The sequence below is a fragment of the Coturnix japonica genome, chromosome 34 (genome assembly GCF_054131305.1).
Source record: "Coturnix japonica strain WE chromosome 34, WE-NBRP24, whole genome shotgun sequence".
NCBI classification, from domain to species: domain Eukaryota; kingdom Metazoa; phylum Chordata; class Aves; order Galliformes; family Phasianidae; genus Coturnix; species Coturnix japonica.
In genome coordinates this window covers 3374654-3399719 of record NC_140696.1, presented here as the reverse complement: position 1 = coordinate 3399719, position 25066 = coordinate 3374654, and the positions used below count along the sequence as shown (strand labels likewise).

Genomic DNA, 25066 nt, shown 5'->3' with positions numbered 1-25066 from the left:
GTCTCTGGACTCACCCTCCTCTGACCTGGAGAGCCTGGCTCTAATGAGGACTCACGGTAATTCAATCAAAAGCTCTTTCAAAGGAAGATGCTTGATTAAGGGCCTGGGAGACCTCGCAAGTGAAGTCAGTCCTGCAAGAGGACGGTAATTAATTATTTTAATCAGTGGGCACTAATCTCAAGGTCTAGAGAAAAGCAGCAGCTGCAAAGTTACTCCCACAGACAAAGTGGAACCTTGGCACGTTACTGGGAGCCCAGTGCTCAGGATGGGGCTCAGCCCATTCCAACCTGCAGAGCTGCTGCACCATCCCACCCCACTCCCTGCTGCCAGAATGCTGAGCCATTCCATGGGGCAAACACACTTAGTACAGTCTTCTCCTTCAAGAGCAAGGCTTGGCAGCTCTTCTCCTCTCGCCCCATCCCAAAAAGGAGAGTACACCAAGCCTGAAATCAAAGGCATCAATCTAAGGATCATTCCTTAGCATCCAGGCTCCCCTCACTGTCTCAAAGGGAAGAGCAGACAATAGGATAACCAAAAGCCAACATTAATACTCAAGGCTTTCTCCTGGCAGATGCAAATGGTTCTGCAATGCTACTTCAGCTTCTGCTTCCTATTCCATCAGCTGGCACAGAGCTGGGGATGCTGGGCAGGCAGACTTAATCAGGCCTCGTTTGTGATTACAATGAACTCTTGTATTTCATGGCCTGCATCCTAAACCTGCTTTCTAATTCCCCAAGGGAGAGGGATTTACACTTTCAATTTTATGTCTAGTTAGTTAATGGTTCATTACTGTCAAAAGGATCAGTCGCTAGAAGTTAAATCCTACAGGATTTATGATAAAGAAGAACTAAAGGCTGCAGTGGAAAACACGCCAAGGAGAGGGCACCAGGAATGGGGGGGGGGGGTTGGACAGCCCTGCCTTCCATCAATGCCATCCCAGCAGGATTCCCAAGCTCTTCTTGGGTAGGTGATGCAGCCCCTGTCACCGTTCCATAGCAGAGATGCTGTGCTTATTGTGGGTAATCAGAGGCTTGCAGCAAGACAGCAGCTTTGACAAGTCTCAAGTGCGTTTGCCCTGCTCATGTTGAGTTTAGCCTGCCACAACAAGAGGCACTGGAAGGTTTTGGCTCCCTTAGCTGGATAAAGGTTCCTGTGAAGTACACACAATCCTGCCAATAGCTGAAAATTGGCATCTCTGCTTCTGATCCCATCCCCTGAGATAGATGCGTGGTTTTTCTGCTGTCAAAGCGGAGGTATTACAGCAGCCACACTGAAAAGGTCTGTCAACATCACAAGGCTTGAAGCTCAGGGGCTTCTAACCTGCACAGAACTCACTCCAGGCTTGAAGCAGGGCAAGCAAAGTCCCCATACACCCCAAGCAGAGAAGTGCTATTTTTATTTTGCAAACACTTTTGCTTTCCAGTGCTCATCTTTGGAGGACAAAAGCTCTGCAGCAAAGAGCAATGCTACCCTCTGGTGCTGCCTGGGGGAACGGCCGCTCTGCCTGCTGCTCTCCAGGGATGCTGCAGTTGCAAAGCAGGATTGGTGCAGCAAAACTGCTGTGCCATGGAGGGAATGGAGGCAGCTGCACCCCAATGCTGCTGTGTAGGTGGGGAACTCAGCCTCCATTCGATTCCCATTTATCAAACATCACCTGAATGGAACTTTTTGTTGTTATTTCCAATGGATGCATTAAGAGGAGGTGGTTCGGTTCCTGGCGTTCACTTACTGCTATTGTGGTAAACAGCAGCTCGCATTGTGATGCTCAAGAAATGCCCCTTTTTGTTAAGTGTTTGTTTATATGGAAGTGGAGCTTTCCCCTGTGTCTGCGTGTGTGTGATTATAGCTGCAATGCTTTCTGCTGACAGCCTGTGTTTTCCATCTAAATCTTTGAAGCCAACACATAGAATCGTATCATAGGATCACAGAATGGCCTGAGTTGCAAAGGCCCACAATACTCATCTCATTCCAACCCAGTATGCTGTGTTGTAGGGTCATGAACCAGCAGCCCAGGCTGCCCAGAGCCACATCCAGCCTGAACTTGAATGCCTGCAGGGATGGGGCATCCACAGCCTTAACCTTGGGCAACCTGTTCCAATGTGCCACCTAGGAGACTACTGCAAAACAGCACTGACTTTGTGCCTGTGTTCAGGATTAAAGCTTTAGATAGGGCTCAGTATTTGGCTGGGTGCAGGGAGGTGAGCTGCAGGGCTCTGATTGCAGGAAAATGTCCTTTTGCCATAAACACAGACAACTTCTGCCCAGGTGGAAATAGAAGACCTATAAAAGGCTTAAAATGCATAGGGAACGCTCTTACTTTCTCAGCTTTGTAGCTTTGTGTGACCTCATTCCAGTGCAAAACAGCACACACTCCCTTTGGAGCCCTCAGTGGCGGAGCAGCAGAACAAATGTGGACAAGATTAAGGAGGATGCTTTATGTAGAATGAAAATCCACCTTAAGCGAGTGCTCTGTGGTTGAAAAGTTGGGGAAATCACAATGGAGTGCCTAATTTTCCATTGCAGATGGGGTGGAGGCATAGGGAAGAGCCTAAGAAGCTGCTGCAGAGGGTGCTGTGGAGTTCTAGAGGAGGATATATATATATATATATATATATATTTATATATATGCACCATAATTGCAATAAGCCATGATGATGTGCCTTGTGTTACATTCTGATGTCACTTAGGGAGAGAAAAAGGCAAGAGATATGGGGAGAGGGACAGAGAGATTGGATACGCAGGGAAGGAAGATCTGGGTTACCAGTATAGGAACTGGGTTACCAGTATAGGAACTGGGTTACCAGTATAGGAACTGGTCTGGTAATACTCAGGTGGTGGATGCACAGCTGGCTGTTGAGTTGTGGTCCTTTTTGTTTATTGCAAAGAGGGGATGTGTCACATATGTTGGTATGTGAGATGGAAGTAGGTGAGATTCAGCACTTGCACATGCATGAAGGGGGAGGGATAACATCAGCCCTTTCCTCCAATAGAGATGGGGATTGCAGAGACACTGTCCCTTATTGCATTGGTCACAGAGCATCTCTTGAAACAGAGGGGTTTGCCCACACCTGCACAGGGATATGGCCATTCCTCTGCCCATGTGCAATGTTTGTAATCCTTATAATTTTGCCTTGTTGCCCAAAGAAGCTGTGGATGCCCCATCCCTGCAGGCATTCAAGGCCAGGCTGGATGTGGCTTTGGGCAGCCTGATCTGATGGTTGGCAACCCTGCACATAGCAGGGGTTGGAACTGATGAGCATTGTGGTCCTTTGCAACCCAGGCCATTCTATGATCCTATGGTTGGATCCCTTTCTACCATAGATGCTTTGGGGCTGTCTGGCCTGGAAGTGGAGCTCCCCAAGGGGTAGTTAATGCAGCAGCTGTCACAGGCAATTTGCACAGACCATGGGATGGACCCATTGCTTCCATTCCAGATTAGCAAAAAAAGGCTCCTGGATGCATGCACACTGTCACAGCCCATTCCTGAGTGCATCAGTTACAGAAAAACACAAAGCCGTGCATAAAACATAGAGCGTATTGTTAAGCTGTTAGAAGCAATACACAGATTAATAAACCAATTAAATTATCTTAAAGGAATAGGAGAGGTAGTTAATTGTAATCAAGTGCTGGCTGGCTGGATCCCAAGTTCCATTAGGAATCAATGCTTAGCCAAGTGTGGTGGAGCTTCTGATGCTGAACATGAGCGGCTGAGTACCTGGAGAGTCACAGAGAGATTTCTTCTGGTAAACACAGACATTTGGGAGCATTTCTCTCTTCCAATAAAGGGTTTCTAAAAGTGGCAGGGATTTGATCTTCATCCGTCGCCTCACTTGTTTTTAGTGATGGCACAGAAGTGCATAGCATGTGGCTGCACCGTTTGTCAGCTGTCAGTAGCAGAGAAAACAGGCTCTGAAAAGAGCAGCAAAGCTTGCCCCAGTCTCCAACGTCCCTGCTTAGCCCATTAAAATATGAAGGGTTTGGAATAAACCCACTGTTTGGTGAGTGACAGCTTTGATGGGAAACTCCTGGTGAGGGGATTTGCTGTCATTTAAGCGAGTAGATTGACATCTATTGCAATGCTGCAATGGGATCTTGCAAAGAGCAGTGACAGCACTGCCTGGTCACAGTACCTGTAGTTCCTTTCTTCACTGAGCCTTTGCCCATTACTTTCTTATTTTAAGGTGTTCTGTTTTGGTGCTTTCTCTGCAGTGACCCACTTAACTTCTCTGGAGAGAACTGGAAGAGACGGGGACAGGGGATCCAGCTTGCTGGCTGTGCCCTGAGTACAGGAACACAAAGCTTTCCAGCCTTTGTAGCAAGCAGAAGCAGACAACAATGGGTAAAAAGCTGCCTGGGAAGTGCTTGCAAATTGCCCTCTTCTCTAAACAATTTGTCTTTATGGACTGGGGAGAACTGCTAAGTGCAACAGCAGTCTGGTTCAGTGGACGGCTGTGGCTCCAGGGGTGATGGTGATGGGAGAAGGGGTAACGTGTGCTTTGGAGTAGAGCCCACTGGGCTGTGGGTAGGCAATGCTGTGCCCACACTGTGGGTGTCCCTGGGGCTGGGGGGGCTCAGGCAGGGCAAACCCACTATCTGCCATCAGCTGGAGGGAGGGCAGGGTGCAAGGGGGATCTCCTTGCCCAGCCCTGATACACACTGCCATTGTCCGAGCTAACAATGGGGGAGATGAGCGAGCCTTGCAGCCGATGACACAAACCCAAGTGCAGGGAGCAGCTGGTTGGCTGCTAAACGGGAGCACTGTGTGTACTGTAGCAACATCCCCTACCCATCTATTGCTGCCAGGGTGAGATCCAGGCCAGAGCATCCCTCTCCCACCAGTCCCCAGCCCCAGGGTAAAACTGTTCTGTGCCAGACCTTCCTGCCCATCTTTAACCCACCTCTTTCCAGAGCCAGGAGCTTTGCAGCTGACCCAGATCACAGAGGTACCCTGCATCCCTGCAGGCAGCTGCTTCCAGTTGGCTGCTCTTCTCTGAGAGCCTGCATGCTGAGAGTTAACCATCCTGTCCTGATGGTGTCTTCATAAATAAGCAATGCTCATAAACAGTTTCCATTCCTGAAGGCCCAGCAGGTAGGAGGAGAGAATACAGGGAAGCTATTTCCATTTGCTGTAGCTTGCATTATTCATCTCTCCTGAGACAGAAAGCAGAAAGCCTGGCTGAGAATGGAAGGCAGAAGCAGAGCTGTGCATTGAGACCCTTCCTCTGCTCAGCAGCTTCCTCTTTTCCAGCTAAATTCCCCCAAAACAGAGCAGTCTAAAGTAGCTCTGAGCATCAGCTGACTGCCCAGGTCCTGTAATGTCTCCCGACCCTGCATCATCCTGTGTGTGCTCCCCTTGAATCCCAGCTTAATGAGGGATAGGTGTCACTGGGTTCAGCAGGAGATATAGGGAAGATCCAACCCTCTGAAACAGCAGCTTTTCCAAGTTTAAGTTCTCTTTCCACATGAAATCAGTTACACAAGCCCTTTGGCTTCACTCTATGAGAGCCAGACCTAGATCTGCAAACTGAACTAGCAGCTATCTATCTGCCAAGCCAGACAGGCCCATTTGACAGAGATGTCCCTCCTTCCCTAGGGATGAGTGTCCCTGTAAGCTCAGCACACAGCAGGTTTGCTCAATACAGACAGCAGCTCTGGCAGCCAGCAGCTGGGTGGGAAAAACCCAACCCCTGCCAAGCACCAGCAGGATGCATCACACGGGAGGCAGCGAGGAGGAGGCGGCTGACGCAGGCAATGCAGCTCTGCTCCTGCTGAGGCTGGGGAGCAGATGGAGTGAACACAGAGCTCCATGCTTCCAACAGCCCCCTCTTGCAGGCTCCTGTTATCCTGGCTGGCTCCCACGAGGATTTCTGAGGCTCCTGCAGGAAGATTTTATAGCTCTAGGCAGGAAGGTGGGCTGCAAGGAGGGCTGCTCTGCTCTGATAAGGCAGCAGCACTGTGTGTAGCACAGGGACTATTAGTGCCTGGTGGGTTCTCAGGTCATTGATAGAGGCCTTCCTTCAAGGAGATATCACCCAGTGCTGTGGGAACAGAGAGGTTCTTTTAGGGATCCTTGGTATTGAGGACAGCCCACATTGCTGTGGTTATAATTAGAGCTTTATTATCACATATAAATGTTGGCATTCTGAGCAGATTATTGGTATCTACAACCGTGAGCAGTCAGTATAGCTTATAGTTGCCCAGAATTTCCAGTAATCAGCATAGCTTTGTTGTTACCTAGAATTGTTACAGATCGGGTCAAACTAATCAGCTCTCCATACAGTAATCATAATCTCAGGCTCAGAGTTCAGCTAAAAGCCACTGACTCCTCAGGGATGGATGGTGGCATTGCCCCTGACCATGGGGACATTGCAGCTTTCTCTTTCCCATCCAAGTCCCACGTAGGACTTACAGCAGCTTGATTTCAAAGACAATATCATATATGCTGCTCCACAGTGCATGTCACCACATCCCAGCCACCCAGTGCCTACAGTTCCTGTAGCAAAACCTCCCTGCCTATGCTGGGGCTTTGCATGAGGCATCCCTTCCCTTTTCTGGGCTCTCAGGGCTGCTTGGAGTGCAGCATCCCCAGCAGTGCTGCAGCAGGAGCCCTGCACACCCTGTTTCTGTGGCAGTGCAGTCTCCTCCACCCCTGCTCTGTGCAGCGGTGCCACAAAGCCCATGGGCTTTGTATCTGGGCCGTGCTCCATATAGCATCCTTGGGGCTCCCAGGGGCTGCTCTGTCTCTCCAATCAAGGGCAAAGCTCTTCTGCAGCCTCCCTTCCTCATCTATTGAAGACTGAGATGGAAGGGCCTGGGTTCTGCAGTAAGCACAAGTCCTTCACAGCCCTGTGCTGCCTGGCAGGTGGATATTTGCGTCCTTGGAGGCACAGCTAGATTAATCATAATGGTTCTTGGATGCATTCTCTTGCTCTTCCATCCCATAACTCTGGCTCTAACAGCCTTTTGGAGGAGGCTAAGGACCTCTTCTTGGGAGATGATGGCCAGGCCCTCCTGCCTCCCATTCCCAGCAATAGCAGTGGACAGTTACTGGTAGGGAGAGGCTGTGGTGTGGGCGAGGTGTGAGTCAGACCCACAGCATTCAGCTGTGCAGTGATTTGTGAGCAGGAAGGAGGGATGCTCTCTCTCCATGCCTTGAGAATGGATGAGAGCAGGGGAGAGGTGTTCTTCCTGGGAAGGATGTGCACTCAGCCTTCTCCTGGAAGGGCAATGTGCTGCAGCAGACGTGCTTTGGGTCAAGGCCAGGTTTTAATTGCTGCAGCAGCACCAGACACCCGAGTCATGGTTCTCCTCTGCGTCTCCACTCCCAGCCTTGTGCTGCAACTGTCCTGGTGCTGCAGGAGCAGCGCTGCCCCTGATGCACCTCAGCACAGCAGGAAGACCCCCCACATTCCCCACCGGATGGATTTCAATGCAGAACTGGGGGCAGTTTGGTTGATCTGAGCTTTCAGGAGGGCTGGCAGTGCCTTGTCCCGCTGCATTGATCTTTGCCTGCTCATATCTGCCTGCACTACTGCACTCTATCCAGCTGCTTCCCTCCCCTGCTTGTTCTTGTCTGTCTGTCTGTCACTGCCTGACACCTACCCCTGCACACCCTACCTACCCCCCAGTCTATTTTCCTATCACTAAATTTTCTCATCCCCACTCTCTTTTCCTTTCCCTTTGCCCCTATATGACTTGGGGTCTGGTTTTTGGGTCTGATTTTCTCTGTTTTATGGATAGCATCCAGACTGCAGTCTGCAGTGAAGGGAGCATCCAGCTGGAGAACCTCTGCAAGGAGCCTTCTGCAAATCACCTATTCAGGATGCTTGCTGCCAGCACTGCCCAGAAACTGCACAATCATTGCTTCCACAGCACCAGCAGCCAGAGATTTAAAGGGAGCTGACATCACTTGCAATGGTAGTGGGGCTAAATGGAAAAGAACCCAAAGGTGTGTGTGTTCTTACATGTGCTGCCCTACATCACAGCCCTGTTTGGATGCAAGCCTTGGGTTTCTGGGGTTGTTTTTTGCTTTGCACCATGACTTCGTAGCAACATGCAAGTGTTTGTGTGAATTTGCATGGCATCAATCTGTTTCCAGTCTTGCTAATGTTGGCTTTCTGTGCCAGTCTGCCATGCCTTTGCTCCTTTGCTCAGCACTGTCAGTCTGTACCAGCTTAACCTGCTGTTATTGTGTTGATGCATGCACACAGCTAGGTGCAATCCTCCAGCCTGGGTGTCAGACCCCATTTGGGGCAGCACACCCTGCAGCCCCAGCCTAGATTCTGTGGAATAAGCAAAAACTCCCCTGCACAGCCAGTTTGCAAAACCTCAGCATTTGAATGTCACCTGGGCTCAGGTTTTGCTGGAGCAGAATATGGCTTTCCAGATCGTCTTTCACCAAGCCAGCCTTTTTTGCAGAGCCCAACCAGGGATGGGAGGAGGTGAGGAGCAAGCAGGACCCCTTCATGCCTGTGCTCCTTCCATGGAAGCCTTAGGATTCAAACTTGAAGGCAAGCAGCTCCCTGGTGCTGCCATCTCTTTGCCCAAGAACAGGGGGGATGTCTTTTGCCTGGTTGCTTTCAGGCTTCAAAGATATTTTGCCTGTGCAGAAGTAGTTCTGCTTAGACCCTTCCCATCATAGTGCTAAGAGACAGAAGAGAATGGTTCTTGGTTGTGTCCTTTCTGACACCAAGTGTCCCCACTGGTCCTACTACCACCTCCTAAACAAAGGCAAGTATTGGGTTCTTGAATTAGAGCAGGCTGCACTGGTGAGGACTCTGACTTCAATGCATCTGGGTAAAGGGAATCTCTTCTCTTCCCCAGCAAAGCCAAGCCCAAGTTCTTCTTCTTCCCATATCCATTCCACCCTCCTTTACATCAAAAAACCCCCGCATTGCCAGGGAAGGCTGCGGGCTGGCATGCAAAATACCACGTTCCCATGGCAATGGGGATCCAGCACCCCTTCCAGCCTGCACAAAGATGGAGAAGGGCGGTGGTGGGCTGCAGGGGGTGCCAAACAAGCCCCCCTACCCATACTTAACCATGCTGAGGGGCTGCCTCGAGGCTCCCTTGGCCTTCCAGCACCCCACAACACCCGGACCCGGGGTCGGGGCGGGGCAGAGGCAAAGCTGCAGAAGCAGCCCCCCTTCAAGCACCGCAGGGCTGGGGGCTGAGCCTGCGTGACGCTTCCCGGTCGTGATTTGCTGGGACCGCCCGATCGGCCCTTCCCAAACTGCGGGAGCTCCGCGCCTCCCACACCCCGCCGGGAGCCTCGGGCAGCAGCGGGCGGCAGCGCCGGGAGCAGCGGGCAGCGGCACCGCGCCGCAGGTAGGAAGAGAACCGGGACATCGCGGGGGATGCAGCCCCAGGGCAGAGAAGGGAACCGGGGGGAGCCGTCCCCCACCCCGGGTTGGGGGTCCTCGGGTGTGCCACGGTGATGCTTTGCACCGTGCACCGAGCGGGGAGGGGGGTTTTGGAGCTGGGGGGTGGCGGGGATGGAGGGAGATGCTCTTGATTTTTCGCATTACTGCTCCCTCTCCCTCATCCCTTGTATTTGCAGAGGGTCGGGATTGCGGCGCTGCTCATCCACCTTCATCCCTGCAAGGGCGGATGCCCGCACTCTGCTCCTTGCACGGATGCGCTCAGAACCCCGCAGACCCCCGCACATCCTCTATTGCTGCCCACTCTCAGTGTCTCACACCCTTGATGTCCTCACATGTGCCATCCCCAGCCGGTGACCCCCTGCTTGGCACGGAGGTGCACCGTGGCGTTTAATAATGAGTGGTACAGAGCACGGTGCAAAGCTTTGCACTGCAGGGCTGGATGGAGTCCATCGGATGCCCGTGCCCTTGTGAGTCCTGTCTCCTTTCACACCCCAGGACAGGGTGATACCTGGCTCTGCTCCTGCTGCAGGATATAAGGGACCTGGGGGATAGGAAGCTGAGAAAATCAGAGTGCTTTGATGCATCAGTGGGAGCACATCTGAACTGATGTGGCTGTGACCTAGGCGGTGTCCCAAGATGTTCAAGGAGGAGCAAGTCAGAGGTGGGGAACAGCAAAGCAAAGGGCGAGAGGAATGTGAATGAGGCTCAGTCTGTTGTGCCTCCATCTCCTTTTATAACCTCTTGATGATCGATACCAAAGAGAAGGGAATTTTTGTGCTTCACTGGGGTTTGAGGTTGTGCAATAGAGAACTTGAGGAGTGAGTGAATGGTTTTGGTATTTCCTCTTTGAATGTTATATGAAAGACCCAAAATATGCTAAAAAGAAAAGTCCAGCTGGCTGAGGTACAGGCGCTTCCTGGCTCTTCCCTGGATGCTTCTCCAGGTTCTTCTCTCCCCTCTGCCAGACTGGGATCCAATGGGTGCCAATTCACTACCCTTCTTGGATGTCCCCCTGTCCCCTCTAGGAGGACTCACTGCAGAGCAGCCTTCAGCTCCATTTCTGCTCTGCTGCTCCCCCACCCCTACCCTGTGCTCTGCATGTCTGCGGCTGGATTTCCCATGCAATTGCTTGGCTGGGTTGCAAACCTTTAATTGATTCCTCTTGGTTGGATCAGATCATCAACAGGGCTGGGGTTTAGCTCCAAACCCACGCAAACCACAAGCAGCCCACAGAAGGCTGAATTGTAGGGACGATAGGGACCCAACAGGACATCAAAACCCTTCCACCCAGCAGCCGGGCTCAGCCCCTAGAGACTGGGTGCCATCCTTCAGCATCTCAGCTCTGTGTCCGGCTGCCGTGTCTGTCCTTCCTGCTGCTCTTGGCCCCTTTCCCTCACTGCATCGCAATGAGTCATCTCTGCTGAGCTCACCCGCTGGGGAAGAGGGGGAGGGGGCAGTCTGGATCCCTCACCTGGCACAGCGCTGCGCAGCCACCAGGAGCATCCATTCTCCTGCCCAGTCCTCAAGCAGGCACCCAGCCCAGCACAGGCTCATGGCGGGCACTGCATGAGGGTCTGTGTTGTGCTTCATGCTTGCTATGGGGTATGTATGTAGGGAAAAGAGCGTGGCTGGCATCCCTAAGGTACAAGATGCAGCAGCCTCCAGCCCACATCAGCACAGCTGTGTGCCATAGCACTGCCTGGCTCACCGTATCTCTCCCCCCACCCAGGCTCATTTCTTGTTGGCATCAACCTCTGGGCATCTCATCCTCGAAAAGATGAACCCCACGGTCAGCATTGCTGTCATCCTGACAGGTAAGGCTCTGTGGGGTGGCACTGGGGGGGCTGCTTGGGTGTCCCCATTACTCACCTTTCCCCTTTATATGTACCTGTCCCAGTGCTGCAGGCTGCACACTGCCAGATGATCCGGGACCTGAGCGCCTGCCTGCTGGGCCAGAGCCTGCGTGTGGACTGCCGCTATGAGAACAAGACCAGCAACCCCCTGACCTACGAATTCAGCCTCACCAAGGACAACAGGAAGCACGTCATCCAAAGCACCATCAGCGTCTCTGAGAACGTCTACCGGAACCGAGCCAACGTCACCATGCATAAGAACCTGGTGTGCCTCTACCTGCATAGCTTCACCACCAGCGATGAGGGGGTCTACATGTGCGAGCTGAAGGCTACCAATGACTACACTGGCAACCAGATAAAGAACATCACTGTTATCAAAGGTGAGGGTGCAGTAGGGTTTGGCCTCCAGTTCTTCCTTCCTACCTGCCTTGGGCTCTGCAGGGCCAGAAAAACAAGACACATCCCACTGTGGATGTTTCCAAACCAGGCACAGTCAGTTGGTGTTCCCCAGGGTCTCTTCCCCCTGAATCTCTCCTGTTCCATGAGGTTGAAGGGGAAATGGGCAGTGGGGCTGGCTGCATTGTATGGCAAAGACGAGCAGCAGGGTCCCAGCACCCCATAGCACTCAACCCTAACCTTATTCCTGTAAGATCTCATTGTTCTCTCCCACCTCGCTCCCCATCCTCGCAGATAAACTGGAGAAGTGCGCCGGCTTCAGCCTCTTGATCCAGAACACTTCGTGGCTCCTGCTGCTCCTCCTCTCCCTGCCTCTCCTGCAAGCTGTGGACTTCGTGTCCCTGTGAAAGGAAAAGCCCCCTGCACCCCCACGGAGCATCCCAGCCAACCCGCCTCCCCTGCCAGAGCGCAGCCCTTGGAAAGAGAAGATTTGGAACACACGAAACCTCTCTCTATGTTATCTCTATATAGCCGTGTATCTAATGCTAACCACCGTCCTGTGCTCAGCCCTGCCATCACGCCCTGCTCTGCTGCATGGTGGCTCTGCTAGGCAGCATCGCTGCTCCCATCGTGCCCTCCCCGCGCTCAGGCTGGTGCTGGGGGATCTGTGCTTCTCCCACCCCTTAGCTTTTGGGGTTCTGTTTGACCAGGGAAAAGACAGCTGGATGAGCAGGTAAGGGAAGTGATGGGAGAGCATGGGGAAGGGTCCCAGCGCTGTGGCTGCAGCACCAGGGAACACAGTGATTTCCATCCATTGCAGCCAAGCTGGAGCTGGGCAGGGGGGGGACCAGCCCGTAGCTGTGATGAGAGCAGTGCTGCCAGCCCCACAGTGAGGCCTGTGGAGCCTCTCTGAGCTAGACACAGTGCCCCCACGGGAATGAGCCTGGGTGGGGAGGGGGCTCCTCCGCAGCACCCCTCAGCTTCATTTGGGGAACATCTGGGGAACATCTGAGCTCCCCATCCTTCCCCATGGCACATATCCCTGTCCTCCAGCCCCATCGGGCCACTGGGAGGAGCCCGTGTGCCCCCTTCCACCTCCCTGTTCCCTTTCAGCATCTCCCTGTCTCTATTTAGGGGTAGAAAAGGCTGGCTAAGGCCATCCTCAATCAAGCTAAGATGTTTCCCAGTGGTCAGCAAGAGTGGGGAGAGGGACCCCAAGCACAGCCACAGCTTGTCCCCATGTACCACGGGACCCCAGTGAATGAGCAAAGAGCTCTCCCAGTAAAGAGCATGGGGTAGGAGGAGATGCTGGCAAGAACATCAGCTCTGCGGAGCAAACCCCACACTGATCTCCACGTGCAGTGCCTGACAGCTGAGAGCAACTCCCAGCAGCTGGTCCCCACTCCTTGCTTTTCTCCGGCCACCAAAATCTGCCTTCCACCCCCAATGCCTCTCACCCCAATGCCTGTTCCTGCCCGTCTCTGCCCGCTTGCTTTGCTGTCTTAGTGCTGCCCAGGCTGTACGTGGCCAGGGGTAGGGCAGAGCCCGGCCGACCACGCGGACACGTCTCCCAAGTCTCATTCTTTTTGTGAACATTTGTAGTTGTTTCCACAGCTTGTCGTCAAGGAGAGAAAAAAAAAAGAAAAAAAAAGGAGAAAAAAAAGGTAAAAAAAAAGAAAAAAAGAAAAAAAAATAAAAGAAAAAGAAAGAAAAGCCAACCTTACGAAAAGCAACAATAACGATAACAACAATACACCTGTCCTCCGGGAGTTTTCCTCTGTCTGCACAATAAAACCTTAGGTTGTGTGTTGGAGATGTGTGTGCAGTGAGGGGCTATAGGGGGGGAGGGCACGGTTTGCCCTGCTGGGGGGTGACCCCCTTCTGCACCCATCTACGCTTCCATTCTATACCAGAGAACCCTTCTCGGCTCATTGTGAGCTCAGGGTTGGGGCCACCTGCGCTATGGGGAGAGGGGCAGTGCAGGGTAGGTACCACCAGGTATCCGTGGGCATATGGGCACAGGCTCCCTTGGCACCCCATCTCCATCCTGCCCTGCCTGCAGCGTGGAGGCAGCCCAGTGGGCAGGGAGTGAGTGGGAGTGGGGTTGGACACAGGGCATATCCCCCTATGGGTGACCCCATAGAAGCCTCTGGGAGTCACACCCAAGCACAGACGTATCGGCCCTCCCTGTTTTGGGGCTGGAGCTGGGCAGCGGGGATGAAGATGCCACCATAATTGCATCCCGCACCTAATTATCGTCAGCAGGTGCTGGCTGAGTCACAGGCACCGCGGTGCCGGCTCACGGGGTGGGTCAGGCGTCAGGGAGAGGCACCCAGGATTGTGCCCTGATGTCCCCCTGTGTCACCATGGGGTTACAGGGGTGGGTGCTCCTGGCCCCCTCCCACAGGGCTCTTCTCCATGTAACAAAACCCAAAGCAGCTCCCCGTTCCCCTCTTACTCTTTATCAATCCATTCCCTCCTGGACCCCCATCTCCTTCCCTCTCCCCTCACTCACCCCCACAACCCCCCTTCCCCTCCCCATCCTTCCCATCTTACCGTGGGCCTTACCTTGGGCTCACGTCCCCTTTAAGCCTCCCTGAAGCTGGAATGCGAGAGGAGCATTTCGGCGCCCCGCGAGGTCAGATAAAGACTCTATATTTATCTAGCTGGTAACCTGAGCCCTGAATTTCTGCTGTGTGTTTTTTACGCTGCCCCACAACCCTCCGGCACGGCCCCTCCGGACCATTCCCAACTGAACCTCGGGGTGATCAGACCCTGCCACAACTCCCCCAACACCCCCCTGTTCTCCTCCAGCCCCTGGAAGAACCCCGAGGAGGGAGGACTGAAACAAGGCAGCCTCATGAGTCTCCATTCACCCCACACCGTGCCAACCTCGCACCCCTGAGCGCGCAGCCACTGGTGAGTGCAGGGAGCACAGGGGGATAGCAGCAATGGGGAGGGGGCTGCGGGATGTCAGTGGGACCCTTAACTCTGCCCTCTTTTCCCTTTGTTTGGGGTGAAGCCATGGGAAAGATGTTTTTCTATCTCCATAGAGGGTGGGACCATGCCTGGCACTTGGCCCCTGGGTGAGCACAGCCATGTCCCATCCACTTCCCCCCCCAGGCTCCCTATTCTTTATCCACCTGCAGACCTCAAAGCAGTCACCTTGGGCCCTCCATCAGGGTTCCACTGTGGGTTTGGGATTTTGCTGCCTTGGGGTGGCCCTGGAGCACTGAGCAGCCAGGTGGGGATGTGTCAGCGCAGTGACGCCAGGCCTGCAACACACATGTGCTGAGCTGGGTGCATTCTCAACCTGTGACTGCATGGGGAAAGCTCCCCCACCTTGCTTCCCTCCCAGCACCCTCAGCCCTAAAGCAGCCTGGAATGGGCAGGGTGTTCCACATGGGATCCCCCCCATTGCCTCCCCTATGGCATCATGCTGGGAGCTCTGCATTAACCTCCAGGCTGGGACATTGTGTCTCAGGGCACAGGGACAGGGCTCACAGCCTGCGTAAGTGAGAAGCAGCTGAGCCGTAACACCTCGGTTGGAGCCAGGGCTGTGTAAGCTGAGCTCACCCTGGGGCTCTGCAGCCACCAAGGGGGAAAGCTGCCACCGGGGCCACCAGTGTGAATGTCAGCTCACTCAATGCCTAGGAGACCAATGGGGATTCTATTGGGAATGCTGGGAATGAGCTCCCCAACATGAGCATCCCTGCAGTGCTCATGGCCACATGGCCACAGACCGGACATTCCCGTGCCTCAGTTTCCCCAGGGAGGATGATGAGGTTGCAGGAGTCCTGACTCAGCCATGCCAGCCTCAGGGTTTTGCTTTGCATCAGAAAGGCTCAGCATTATTATTGGGCAGGGAGGGGCCAGGCAGGTCAGGAAGCGATGGGAGGAACCGGGGTTTTTCTCACACCCCCTCAGCTCCTCGGGCTCATGGCACACTCCGCTCTCCCACAGCCCTGGGGTCCACAGCGATATGACATGGGGACAGCACGGTGCAGATCATCCTAGCAGACACAGCAGCCCTACATGGTAAGACCTCTCCTCCCATGATACCAGTGGGTTCACCGCTATGTCCAGGGCAAGATCCCCCTCCTGAGCCCCATATCCCTGCACATCAGCTCTCCACACCCCCAGGGCAGGCAGTATCCTCTAGGGATTAATCCCATGGACTGAAAGCCCCCGTTGGAGCCACAGGGCTCCAGCACCCTCATCCCAATGTCCATGGGAATGCTGGTCCTTGGCTGGGTCCCACATCCCCCAGCAAAACCCTACAGTATGCACTGGATCCTGGCTGGTAGAGCAGCTCCAGGGCCCTCCCAGTGCTGGCACGGATGGGCCAGGGAGAGCCGGGTGTTGGTGGCTTGTTTGCCTGCAAGGGGATTATTCACCCCTCGGCCTCAGTTCCCAAACAGGTCTGTGCGCTCTGGCTTGCTCTCGCTTGTAAATAGTTTCCTCTTGCTGCTCCCTCAGCAATAGCAGCCAGGACACAGCCCAGGGCCGAGGAGGGAGGATCCCATGGTGCTTGCACTCGGTGACCATCCCCATGCCCAGCTGTGCCCTGCATGGAAGGGATAAAGCCAGGCTCCATCCCATCACCTCCACGCTGCCTTGGAGTGAGGCCAGTGCCCGCCCCAGCAGGGCTGGGAAAAACCTCTGAGCTGGGTCATCTCCTGGGTGACAGGGGACTCTTAGAGTCACACGAACCACTGTCCGGCCAGGGAAGGGATGTGAGGCAGCACAGCCCTGGGACAGGTAGGAGACCTGCATCAGCACAGGAGAGAGCTGTCCTCCCTGTTTGTGGGAGGTTTCTTGCTGCCCTGTCTTTGACTCTGTGCTGGTTCCTTCTTTGCTCCGGGTGCCTCCTTCCCCCTCCTGTCCTGTGCATGGGTCACTGTGTGGGAGAAGCCACCACCCCCCATAGGACCCAGTGCTTGGCTGTCACACTGCCCTGCAGGCTGGCTGTGCCTGGTGACGGGGACACAGCGGTCACCTGCACTGCTGAATTATTGATGGCAGGCAGGCAGGGCACTGGCATGGCAGGCAGACAGGCTGTATGCTGCAATACGGTGTCCCTTGTTTGTCCCCACTGTCCCCAATGCCCCCTGGTGGGTGGTGGCTGCAGCTTGGCCCCAGGCACCGTGCAGGGAGCAGGGATGGATGATGATGCAGAGGCATCGGCTGACCATGAGTGCCCATTGCCATGCCCAGTGAAGCCCTAATTCAGTGGTATCAGGTCCCTGCACAGGGTCTCCAGGTGGGGGTCCTGGGGTGGGCACTGTCTGGTGTCAGTCATAGCCCATGCAGCTGAGCCCAGGCCCTTCTCTTGCAGCCCATGCCTCCTTCCAAGACCTCTGAGCCCCAGCCTCCAGCATGTCCCAGCTCTCCTCCACACTGAAACGGTACGTTGACTCGTCCCGCTATGCTGAGAACACCTACAGCAAGATGCCCAGTGGCTACAGCTCCTACACCTCCTACGGCTCCACTTATGCCTATGCAGACAGAGACAAAATCGGCTTCAAATCCAGCTACCTGCCCTCCCCTCGGTACCACCACAGCAGACTGTCCCCAACCAGCTGCTATGACAGCGGCCGCCTGCCCCTCTACCCCGACTCCAGCATCCGCCTGAGCCCCACTTATATCCGCACACAGCCGGGCAGGGGGCTGAGCGGGGGCTCATGCTACACCTTCACTGGGACCCCCGGCAGCCCCTCTGGCTACGTGTCCAACTCCACACTTCTCAGCCGTCGCAGAGCCATAAGCCAGTCGGACCTGGCCCAGGAGTTTGCAGGGCTGCACACTTCAGATAGCGCCTACCCATCCAGCCCCAGTTCCTCCTTGTACCAGGCTGCCATGCGCTCCGACTACGTCCATGACTACCTGGAGAAGAACAGCCACTGCAGCCTGACCTCCAGCCCCTCCGACAGCCAGCTCTGTGAAAGGGATGATGCTTATGGCTCCGACCTCACGGTACGTGGCACGCGGTGGGATGGTGATGTGATGCCAGTAGGGTGAATGGTCTGCAGTGACAGGCACTCGGGGCTCCAGTAGGTGCTGTGCCATCCCCAGAGCAATGGCCCAGGGCAGGAGCAGCTATCGTACACTCAGCCCAGCTCTGGTGCTTACAGCAGCGCTGGTAATTTTCCACTTGGGTCCCTTTCCAAGATCCCGTCAGGCTCTATCCATGCTGTCTCTCAGTTCACCCCATGGTGGAGGTCGGTCCCCCTCAGCTTAGTGCCTGACCCACAGCTTCATCCCAGTGCTGTGCACCCAGCAGGGAGGATAAGGGCTGGGGGTGTCATTTGTGCATCCCCAAGAGCAGGACGAGGGGCTCTCACCCTTCAAGCTCCAATCCCCCCCTGTACCCACACACCTGGGATAAGTGCCATGGGAGAGCTCTGGAGGTGCCAGGGGACAGCAGGCAAACAGGGAGTCAGATCGCTGACACCAGCTGAGGTTTCCTTGGCCTTTAATGTGCACACCTGCTATTTTCCATTCCTATGCATTTTTTCCCCCCATTCCCAAGCAGGGAAGCAAAAGTACCAGTCATAAAACAAACTGCAGGTGCCTGCAGTCATGCCAGGTGCCGGAAACATGTGCACCCAATGCTACCATTGGTTCTACCCCATTACACAGCCTCAGGGGCAGCACTGCAGCCAGGGCATGGATGGGGCTGTCCCCACGCCTGCTCCCATCCCCTCACCCAGTGCACAGAATAGAGGAGCCTGGCACCTCCATTTGTCATCCCATGGAGCAGAGGAAGGTTTGTGCAGCTGCAGCAGAGCAGCCATGGTGCCAGGGAGGGAAGGAGTAGTGCTGTGCCACCCCATTAACTGCCTTGTGGGGACATAGGGTCAGGAGGCCAAAGCCAGCCACAGAATCACCGGCAGCTCTGCACAGCCCCATCCTGAGCAGCTGATGGCTCTGGCCCTTGGCCAGTCCCGGCCCTGCCTGCTATTGCAGTGCCTGCTCATGGCAGAAGGTCACTGCTGTCGAGGGGACAACTAGGACGGGTTGCTGGCTCCTTCACTTTCTGACTGCAGCCTTGCCCCAGGAGCCTGCATCCCTCTCCAGCTATAGGAACAACCAAAGTCACTGGGGAATGAGGTTGGTTATGAGACAGGGCTGATGCCAGCCCTTCTGCCATCCAGCATCCTGGGGAGTGATGCACCAGCACCTGGGGTACACAGCAAGCTCAGTCCTGACCCCAACCCATACGCTGAGCTGCAGGGCAGGGTGCTGAGCCTCAGCCCTGATGTGCAGCCATGCCCCATATGGGTGGGATCATACACCCAGTCTGAGCCCAGCGGGGTGTGCACCCACACCGTGTCCCTGTGTGTGTACAGTGTACACAGCACAGGCTGTGTATATATATATATATACACGAGTGCAGATTACGACAGGGCTCCTCTTGTGATGCAAAAAGCGCTGGCCCTGCAGATGAATAACGCTGCAAGATGCCTCCTCAGATATTTTTGCTGGTGCCAAAAATAGGCTCCTTTCCCCCTCCCACCCCCATCATCCCCTCCAGTGGCTGTGCACCGCAGGCAGGGCAGGCTGCAGCTGCATCACGGGGGGTACAAAAAGCACCTCTAGTGTGGTCTGGGGGCTGGCAGGGGGTAAAGCAGCCTCACTCCATGCCTGCTACATAACAGCCCTTGGCAATTTCCCTGTGCAGGTGGTCAGGGCATGGATGGGTGAAGCGGTGGGATGAGGGATGGGGATGCAGGAGCAGGATGCAGTTTGGATGCACGCAGGTTGGGGATGCAGGACGGAGAGCTGGGCTCGCTTCCAGCCTTTTCACCTGCCCTTGCTGCAGGGACAGAGCTGGAGCCCTGCCTGCTCCGTGCCTCAGTTTCTCCAGTGCTCGAAGGGGAGTGACTGGGGGGGGTCCCTGCTCCATGCCTTGGTGAAACAAGTCTGAGAACGACCCTCAGAGCCCAGTTCTAATGCAGCCCCCTCCCCAGCCTGCCCCACAAAGGGTTGCCTCTCCCTGCCCTGGCTCTCTCCCTTAACACTGTCCCGTGAGCTCCGCATCCCATTCGGATGCCCTGCAGCCCCACTCCATGGCTCGGGGGCAACTTTCCATCCTCTGAGAGCCCCGGGGATGGAGGGGAGGGGGCCGTGCCGGTGGTGCTCCCTACATTATGCCGTGCCGGTGGCAAGACGGAGCCCTGGAGCTCAGGGGGGACATCGCGTGTGTCCTCCCAGCGGTGCCTTGTCCCCAGCCCAGCAGGGGCCGCGGGCACGGCCGCCCCTCGCGGGCCCCCCTGGCTCCGAGCTGGCTGTACCACGCGGTGCGGCGGGGGCTGGCCGTCACGGAGCCCTGCTGCTGCCTCTCCACCCATTTGATGTCAGAGCTGCTCAGGTGCCGTCAGCTCCAAAGAGCCGGCATCGGCTCCGGCACCGCAACCGCCCGGCCACGGCGTTTCTCCGGCCCGGCCTGACCCCATACTCGTGCCCTCGGCCGGCCCGAGGAGAAGGGACCCTCCTGCCCACCCCTCCTCGTCCCCTCGCCATTTCTCTTTGCTCTCGGGGGGCACTATGCGGGACTCGTACACGGTGACGCTGCCCGAGGAGCCCCCCGTGCTCCCCGACCTTCACAAGGAGCTGCGGCCCCGCACCTCCATGCCGGGCTCCCTGCTGGTCTCTACTTTCGTCGGGCTCGTTCTCAACAAGACCAAGGTACGAGCAGCCCGGAGGATGGGGGCTGAGGAGGGGACGATGGGGAAGGGGAACCTGCTGTGTGCTTTGGAGAGTGCCGAGCCCCCCGGGGCTCACATTGCTGCACGATGGGGTGCCTGGCACTGGGTGCACATCGATGCCACCGGCTTTAGGGGATGGCACCTCCCAGGCAGGGAGCAGGAAGGGAGGTGAAAGCACGTGGCTGTACACCAGAGTCCCTTGGCCAGCGCTGCCCCAGCCGTGACCTTGGCCCCATCCCATGCCCCCGTGGCAGGGAGGAGGGGGTGGCCATATAACAGCGTGATGGTGGTGTCACCGGGACCCCCAAAGCCGGCACAGCAGGGCCGTGTAGGTCAGGGTCTGGGCACTTAAATAAGTCGGGCTTCTCCAGCTCTTTGCTGGTGTGCGGGTGACCCGCATCCCGTCCCCATCCCCGCTCTCTGTCCCCTGTCCCCCTCCCGCAGTGCAGCCTCAGGGACTCCCCAGCCACCGCCGCTGCCGCGTGAGCCAGCTCTGCTCTGCCTCCTATGAGCCCAGCCGTGTCCTAGATAAAGCCCCGGCCGGGCGAGGGGGATTAGCTGGAGTTGAGTCACCCAGGGAAGGGAAAACGTGAGGGGGAAATCTGACCTTGGTGCAGCCACGGCCACGGCATTGGGGTTCTTGTGCATCCTTACCCCATGGAAAGGGATGGGGGCTGTGGGGCCGCTGGGCCAGCTCCGTGCTGCGGGCATGGTTTGCATGCAGAGCCACGTGTGCCCGGCATGGGGCACCTGGGTGCCCATCGGTGCTGTGCCCCTGCTCTGGGTGATGCCTGCAGCATCGCTATGGCACACGTGTAACTGTATCTGGGTTATTTTGGGCTGCTGTCAGGGCTGGGTGCTCAGCACCTCCCACACGCGCACCAGCTGCTGCTATTTTAGAGCTGACGAGCCCCCTCCTCTCCTCCTCCTCCCCCAACTCACGCCTGGGGGTGGACCGGGAGTTGTGGCTGTGATGGGTGCAGGTCGGGAGGTTCGCCCTGTCAACGCCTTCTCTGGACTTTATCCCACAATACAGCCATGCTTCTGGAGGGTGGCACATGTATGGGGTGCCCTGGAGGGATGGGCAGCAGCAGGACACCCCATTGAGCCATAGGGCAGGCATGGAGCACAGCCACCCCCGGCTTCCCAGGGCATAGGGTTGGCAGGGAGAGGCAGGGGGTGGCCAGTGTAGCCTGCAGGGCATAGGGCAGCAAGAAGGACTTTGAGCCTTGGGAGTCATCCCAGGCCAGGCAGCTGGGTGAGCAATGGGTCCTCAGGCTTCTCCTATGCATGGCAGTGCCAAGAGCGCCCCAAATGCCCCCACATGCCCATGTGGGGCTGCCCCACAGGGGTGCTGGTGGCCCCACGGGCTGCTCACAGGCAGCCTGTCACAGCCCTGCTCCTTCTCTCTGCAGAGCTCCAAGGCGGTGCAGGGACTGACTGGGCTGCGGAACCTCGGCAATACGGTGAGTGCTCATCCCCTTCTGTAGGCACAGCCCCAGCCCACAAAGTGCCATTCTATGGGCACATTAAGGACCCCAGCATCCAGTGGTGCAGGTGGACAAACCCTTCCCCACTCTCCCCCCTGCTCTGTCCCCATCTCCTGCCCACCCGCCCCAAGGTCCCCCCCTGTCACCACCCGCCTCCCTCCCTCCGCCTCACGTTGCCATGGTTTTCTGCCTCCCCCAGTGCTTCATGAACTCCATCCTGCAGTGCCTGAGCAACACCAAGGAGCTGCGGGATTACTGCCTGCAGAACCAGTACCTGCGGGACCTCAACAACAACAGCCGCATGCGCACCGCGCTCATGTCAGGTATCAACAGTGGGGTTGGGGGTGGAGGGGGGCAGGATGGGGACAGCAGTGGGGCTCATTCCCCCTCCCCATATCGCTGAGCTTCCTTTCTGTACGCAGAGTTTGCAAAGCTGATCCAGCTGCTCTGGACCTCATCCCCCAATGACAGCGTGAGCCCTTCCGAGTTCAAGACGCAGATCCAGAGATACGCCCCACGTTTTGTTGGATACAAGTAGGGACCGGCGGTGTGGGGCTGGTAATGTGGGTCTCATGGGGGTCTCACATCCGTCTCCTTTTGCCTTACAGCCAGCAGGATGCACAAGAGTTCCTGCGCTTCCTCCTGGATGGGCTGCACAGTGAGGTGAACCGTGTGCTGGTGCGGCCACGGGCCAGTGCTGACACCCTGGACCACCTCCCGTAAGTGTGGGGTGGGCAGTGGGGTGGGGGCTGGATGCCTGGAGGTCCCAGCGTGGCTCAGCAGCTCTGTCCCTCTGTCTCATAGTGATGATGAGAAGAGCCGCCAGATGTGGCGGAGGTACCAGGAGCGGGAGGACAGCCGTGTTACTGGTGAGTATATGGGGAGGGGAGGGGGCAGGCAGGGGGCTGGGGCTGGGGGTCTCACCCTTCTCCATCCTCTCGCCCCCAGATCTCTTTGTTGGGCAGCTGAAGAGTTCGCTGACCTGCAGCGAATGCGGCTACTGCTCCACAGCCTTTGATCCCTTCTGGGACCTCTCCCTGCCCATCCCCAAGGTGAGGTGCTCTTCCCTGTCCTCCCACCCCACACATTGTGCCCCATACCCTGTGCCCCTGACTGTGCCCTCCTCCTACAGAAAGGCTATGGGGAAGTCACCCTGATGGACTGCCTGCGGCTCTTCACCAAAGAAGATGTTCTGGATGGGGATGAGAAACCGGTACGGGGTGTGGGATGGGGGCACAGGGAGTTAATGGGTGTAGGATGGGATTTCACTGTACTGCTCACTGCCTGCAGACGTGTTGTCGCTGTAAAGCCAGGACGCGGTGCACGAAGAAATTCAGCATCCAGAAGTTCCCCAAGATCCTGGTGCTCCGTATCCTTTGTACTGATAAATGGGGTTGGTGGGGCTGGTGCAAGGTGGCAGCTCTTTGCAGGCTCCCTATTGCTCCCCATTTCCTTGACGTGGGCCCCTCCATAGACCTGAAACGCTTCTCAGAATCCAGGATACGAGCCAGCAAACTCACCACCTTTGTCAACTTCCCACTGAAGGACCTGGACCTGAGGGAGTTCGCCTCGCAGAGCTGCAGTAAGTGCTGGTGCTGGGAGGGCAGAGCTCAGAGCTCATGTGTGGGCACCACTGATCCTCACCCTGTTCCCCCAGACCACGCTGTTTACAACCTCTATGCCATCTCCAACCACTCGGGCACCACCATGGGGGGACACTACACTGCCTACTGCAAGAGCCCCATCTCCAGCGAGTGGCACAGCTTCAATGATTCCCGGTGAGGCTGCGCAGGTGGCACAGGGAGGGGGACCTCGTGTGGGCATCCCATTGCTCATATTGCATCTCCTTGTATCTCTGCAGTGTCACCCCGATGTCCTCCAGCCACGTGCGCAGCAGTGATGCTTACCTGCTCTTCTACGAGCTGGCCAGCCCATCCTCACGCATGTAGCCAGCCCTTGGGCACCCCTTGGAGCTTCCTAGCTGGATTTGGGCCCCCCAAGAACAGCAGAAAGCCCCGTAATGAGGGCAGAACCCAGGCAGCCCTGGTGCCTCTAGGCCGCTGGCATTTGCTTTTTACCCTGGGGTAGGTTTTTCTTCATTCTTTCTGGTGTGTAATAAAAATACTGAGCAAGGGGCATGGGGCTGCCTGCCCCCACCAGGACCTCGGGGGCACCCAAAAGTGGGTCCCTTCTGGCATCTCCGTATCACTCTGCCATCCCTGAGGATCCACGAGCCTCCTCCCAGCTCTTCCAAACCTCCTGGTGAGGATTGCAGCTCTTTGGTTGCCTCCATCCCACCTCCATCTGCTTTCCAATCAGCCCCGGACTCACAGCCAAGAGGGAGGACAATGCTTCATGGATTTTCTTTCTATTTATCATGGACTTCTCTCAGCCTGGACCATCCCTCCTGGCTGCCCAGGGACTCACGCCAGGGGGGGGCTGACCCACCTCCTTATACGACGGTGCCTTAAACCATTTCGGGGCACGGGAGGCCCTTGGGGTGCATAGGGATGTCCGTCCTATGGGGGGTGGGGGGGTGGGCAGCACCTTTCCAGTACTGGGGCTTTCCTCCCCTGTTCACCAGGAGCCCCATGGGGTGCCCAGAGATGCTCCCCTCACCCAGCCCCACTGCTCCATCCTCTAGCTAGCAAACGCCAGTGGCCTTTTTAGCCTTTTCTCTAATTTATTCTCCTCCCCATCCCGCCCTGCCCGAGGTGCAATGGGGGTTGGGGGTGGGGAGGGATATGCAACTGACCCAGGACAACCCCAGCCCCAGTCCAACCCAGCACCCATCCTGCTTTGGGCATGGGCTGAGCCCCCCTGCCCCGAGCACATCCCCCAGGGGCATCCAGGCAGGGTTGGGTGGTAGAGGTGGGTCCCGGGCTGGGGTAGTGCTGCAGCTCGGCAGGTGGCTTGTTTACTGTGTAAGCAAGATGGGCAGGATGTGTCTCGTACAAGGGAGACTCGTGTAGGAATAAATTTTAGCTGGAACAGAGCGCTGTGTTTGTGTGCTTGGCTCGGGGCTCCATAAGCAGGAGGGAAACTGAGTCAGGATTAGGAGGAACCACGGAATGGGGCTGACCTGCAGCAAGAGGATGTGGTGGCTGGTGTGTCCATGGGGAACAAGGAGCCTCTCCTCCTTCTGTGCCCTGTCTCTGCCCTCAAAGCCCTGAACAAAGGCCCTTTTCTGCCCAGCTCAGGCACAGACCTGTGGCATTAAGGGGCAGCAGGAA

At 56.3% G+C, this 25066-nt stretch overlaps 2 protein-coding genes across 5 annotated transcripts; both read left to right on the top strand.

Annotated features, from left to right (window-relative positions):
• Positions 1-9256: 9256 nt before the first annotated feature.
• On the top strand, positions 9257-13445 carry THY1 (Thy-1 cell surface antigen). Of its 2 annotated transcripts, none has more exons than XM_015884217.3 (4): positions 9257-9327; positions 11113-11197; positions 11281-11616; positions 11927-13445. In XM_015884217.3, exons 2-4 carry the CDS (start codon positions 11161-11163, stop codon positions 12037-12039), a joined length of 486 nt encoding a protein of 161 aa, XP_015739703.1. In that variant the 5' UTR covers positions 9257-9327; positions 11113-11160; the 3' UTR covers positions 12040-13445. The 2 variants fall into 2 exon arrangements, with proteins under 2 accessions (XP_015739703.1, XP_085381949.1); XM_085525823.1 differs by lacking the exon at positions 9257-9327 and adding an exon at positions 10832-10985.
• An 854-nt stretch (positions 13446-14299) lies between these two features.
• USP2 (ubiquitin specific peptidase 2) lies at positions 14300-24828 on the top strand. 3 transcript variants are annotated; one of them, XM_015884215.3, is made up of 14 exons: positions 14300-14551; positions 15596-15670; positions 16971-17608; positions 21759-21809; positions 22033-22156; positions 22256-22367; positions 22442-22552; positions 22638-22702; positions 22782-22885; positions 22966-23046; positions 23124-23202; positions 23308-23415; positions 23491-23611; positions 23695-24828. In XM_015884215.3, the coding sequence occupies exons 3-14, from the start codon at positions 17012-17014 to the stop codon at positions 23780-23782; spliced, it is 1641 nt and encodes a 546-aa protein (XP_015739701.1). In that variant the 5' UTR covers positions 14300-14551; positions 15596-15670; positions 16971-17011; the 3' UTR covers positions 23783-24828. The 3 variants fall into 3 exon arrangements, with proteins under 3 accessions (XP_015739701.1, XP_085381948.1, XP_015739702.1); XM_085525822.1 differs by lacking the exon at positions 15596-15670 and having other exon boundaries at positions 14414-14551; XM_015884216.3 differs by lacking the exons at positions 14300-14551; positions 15596-15670; positions 16971-17608 and adding an exon at positions 19967-20323.
• Positions 24829-25066: the final 238 nt, after the last annotated feature.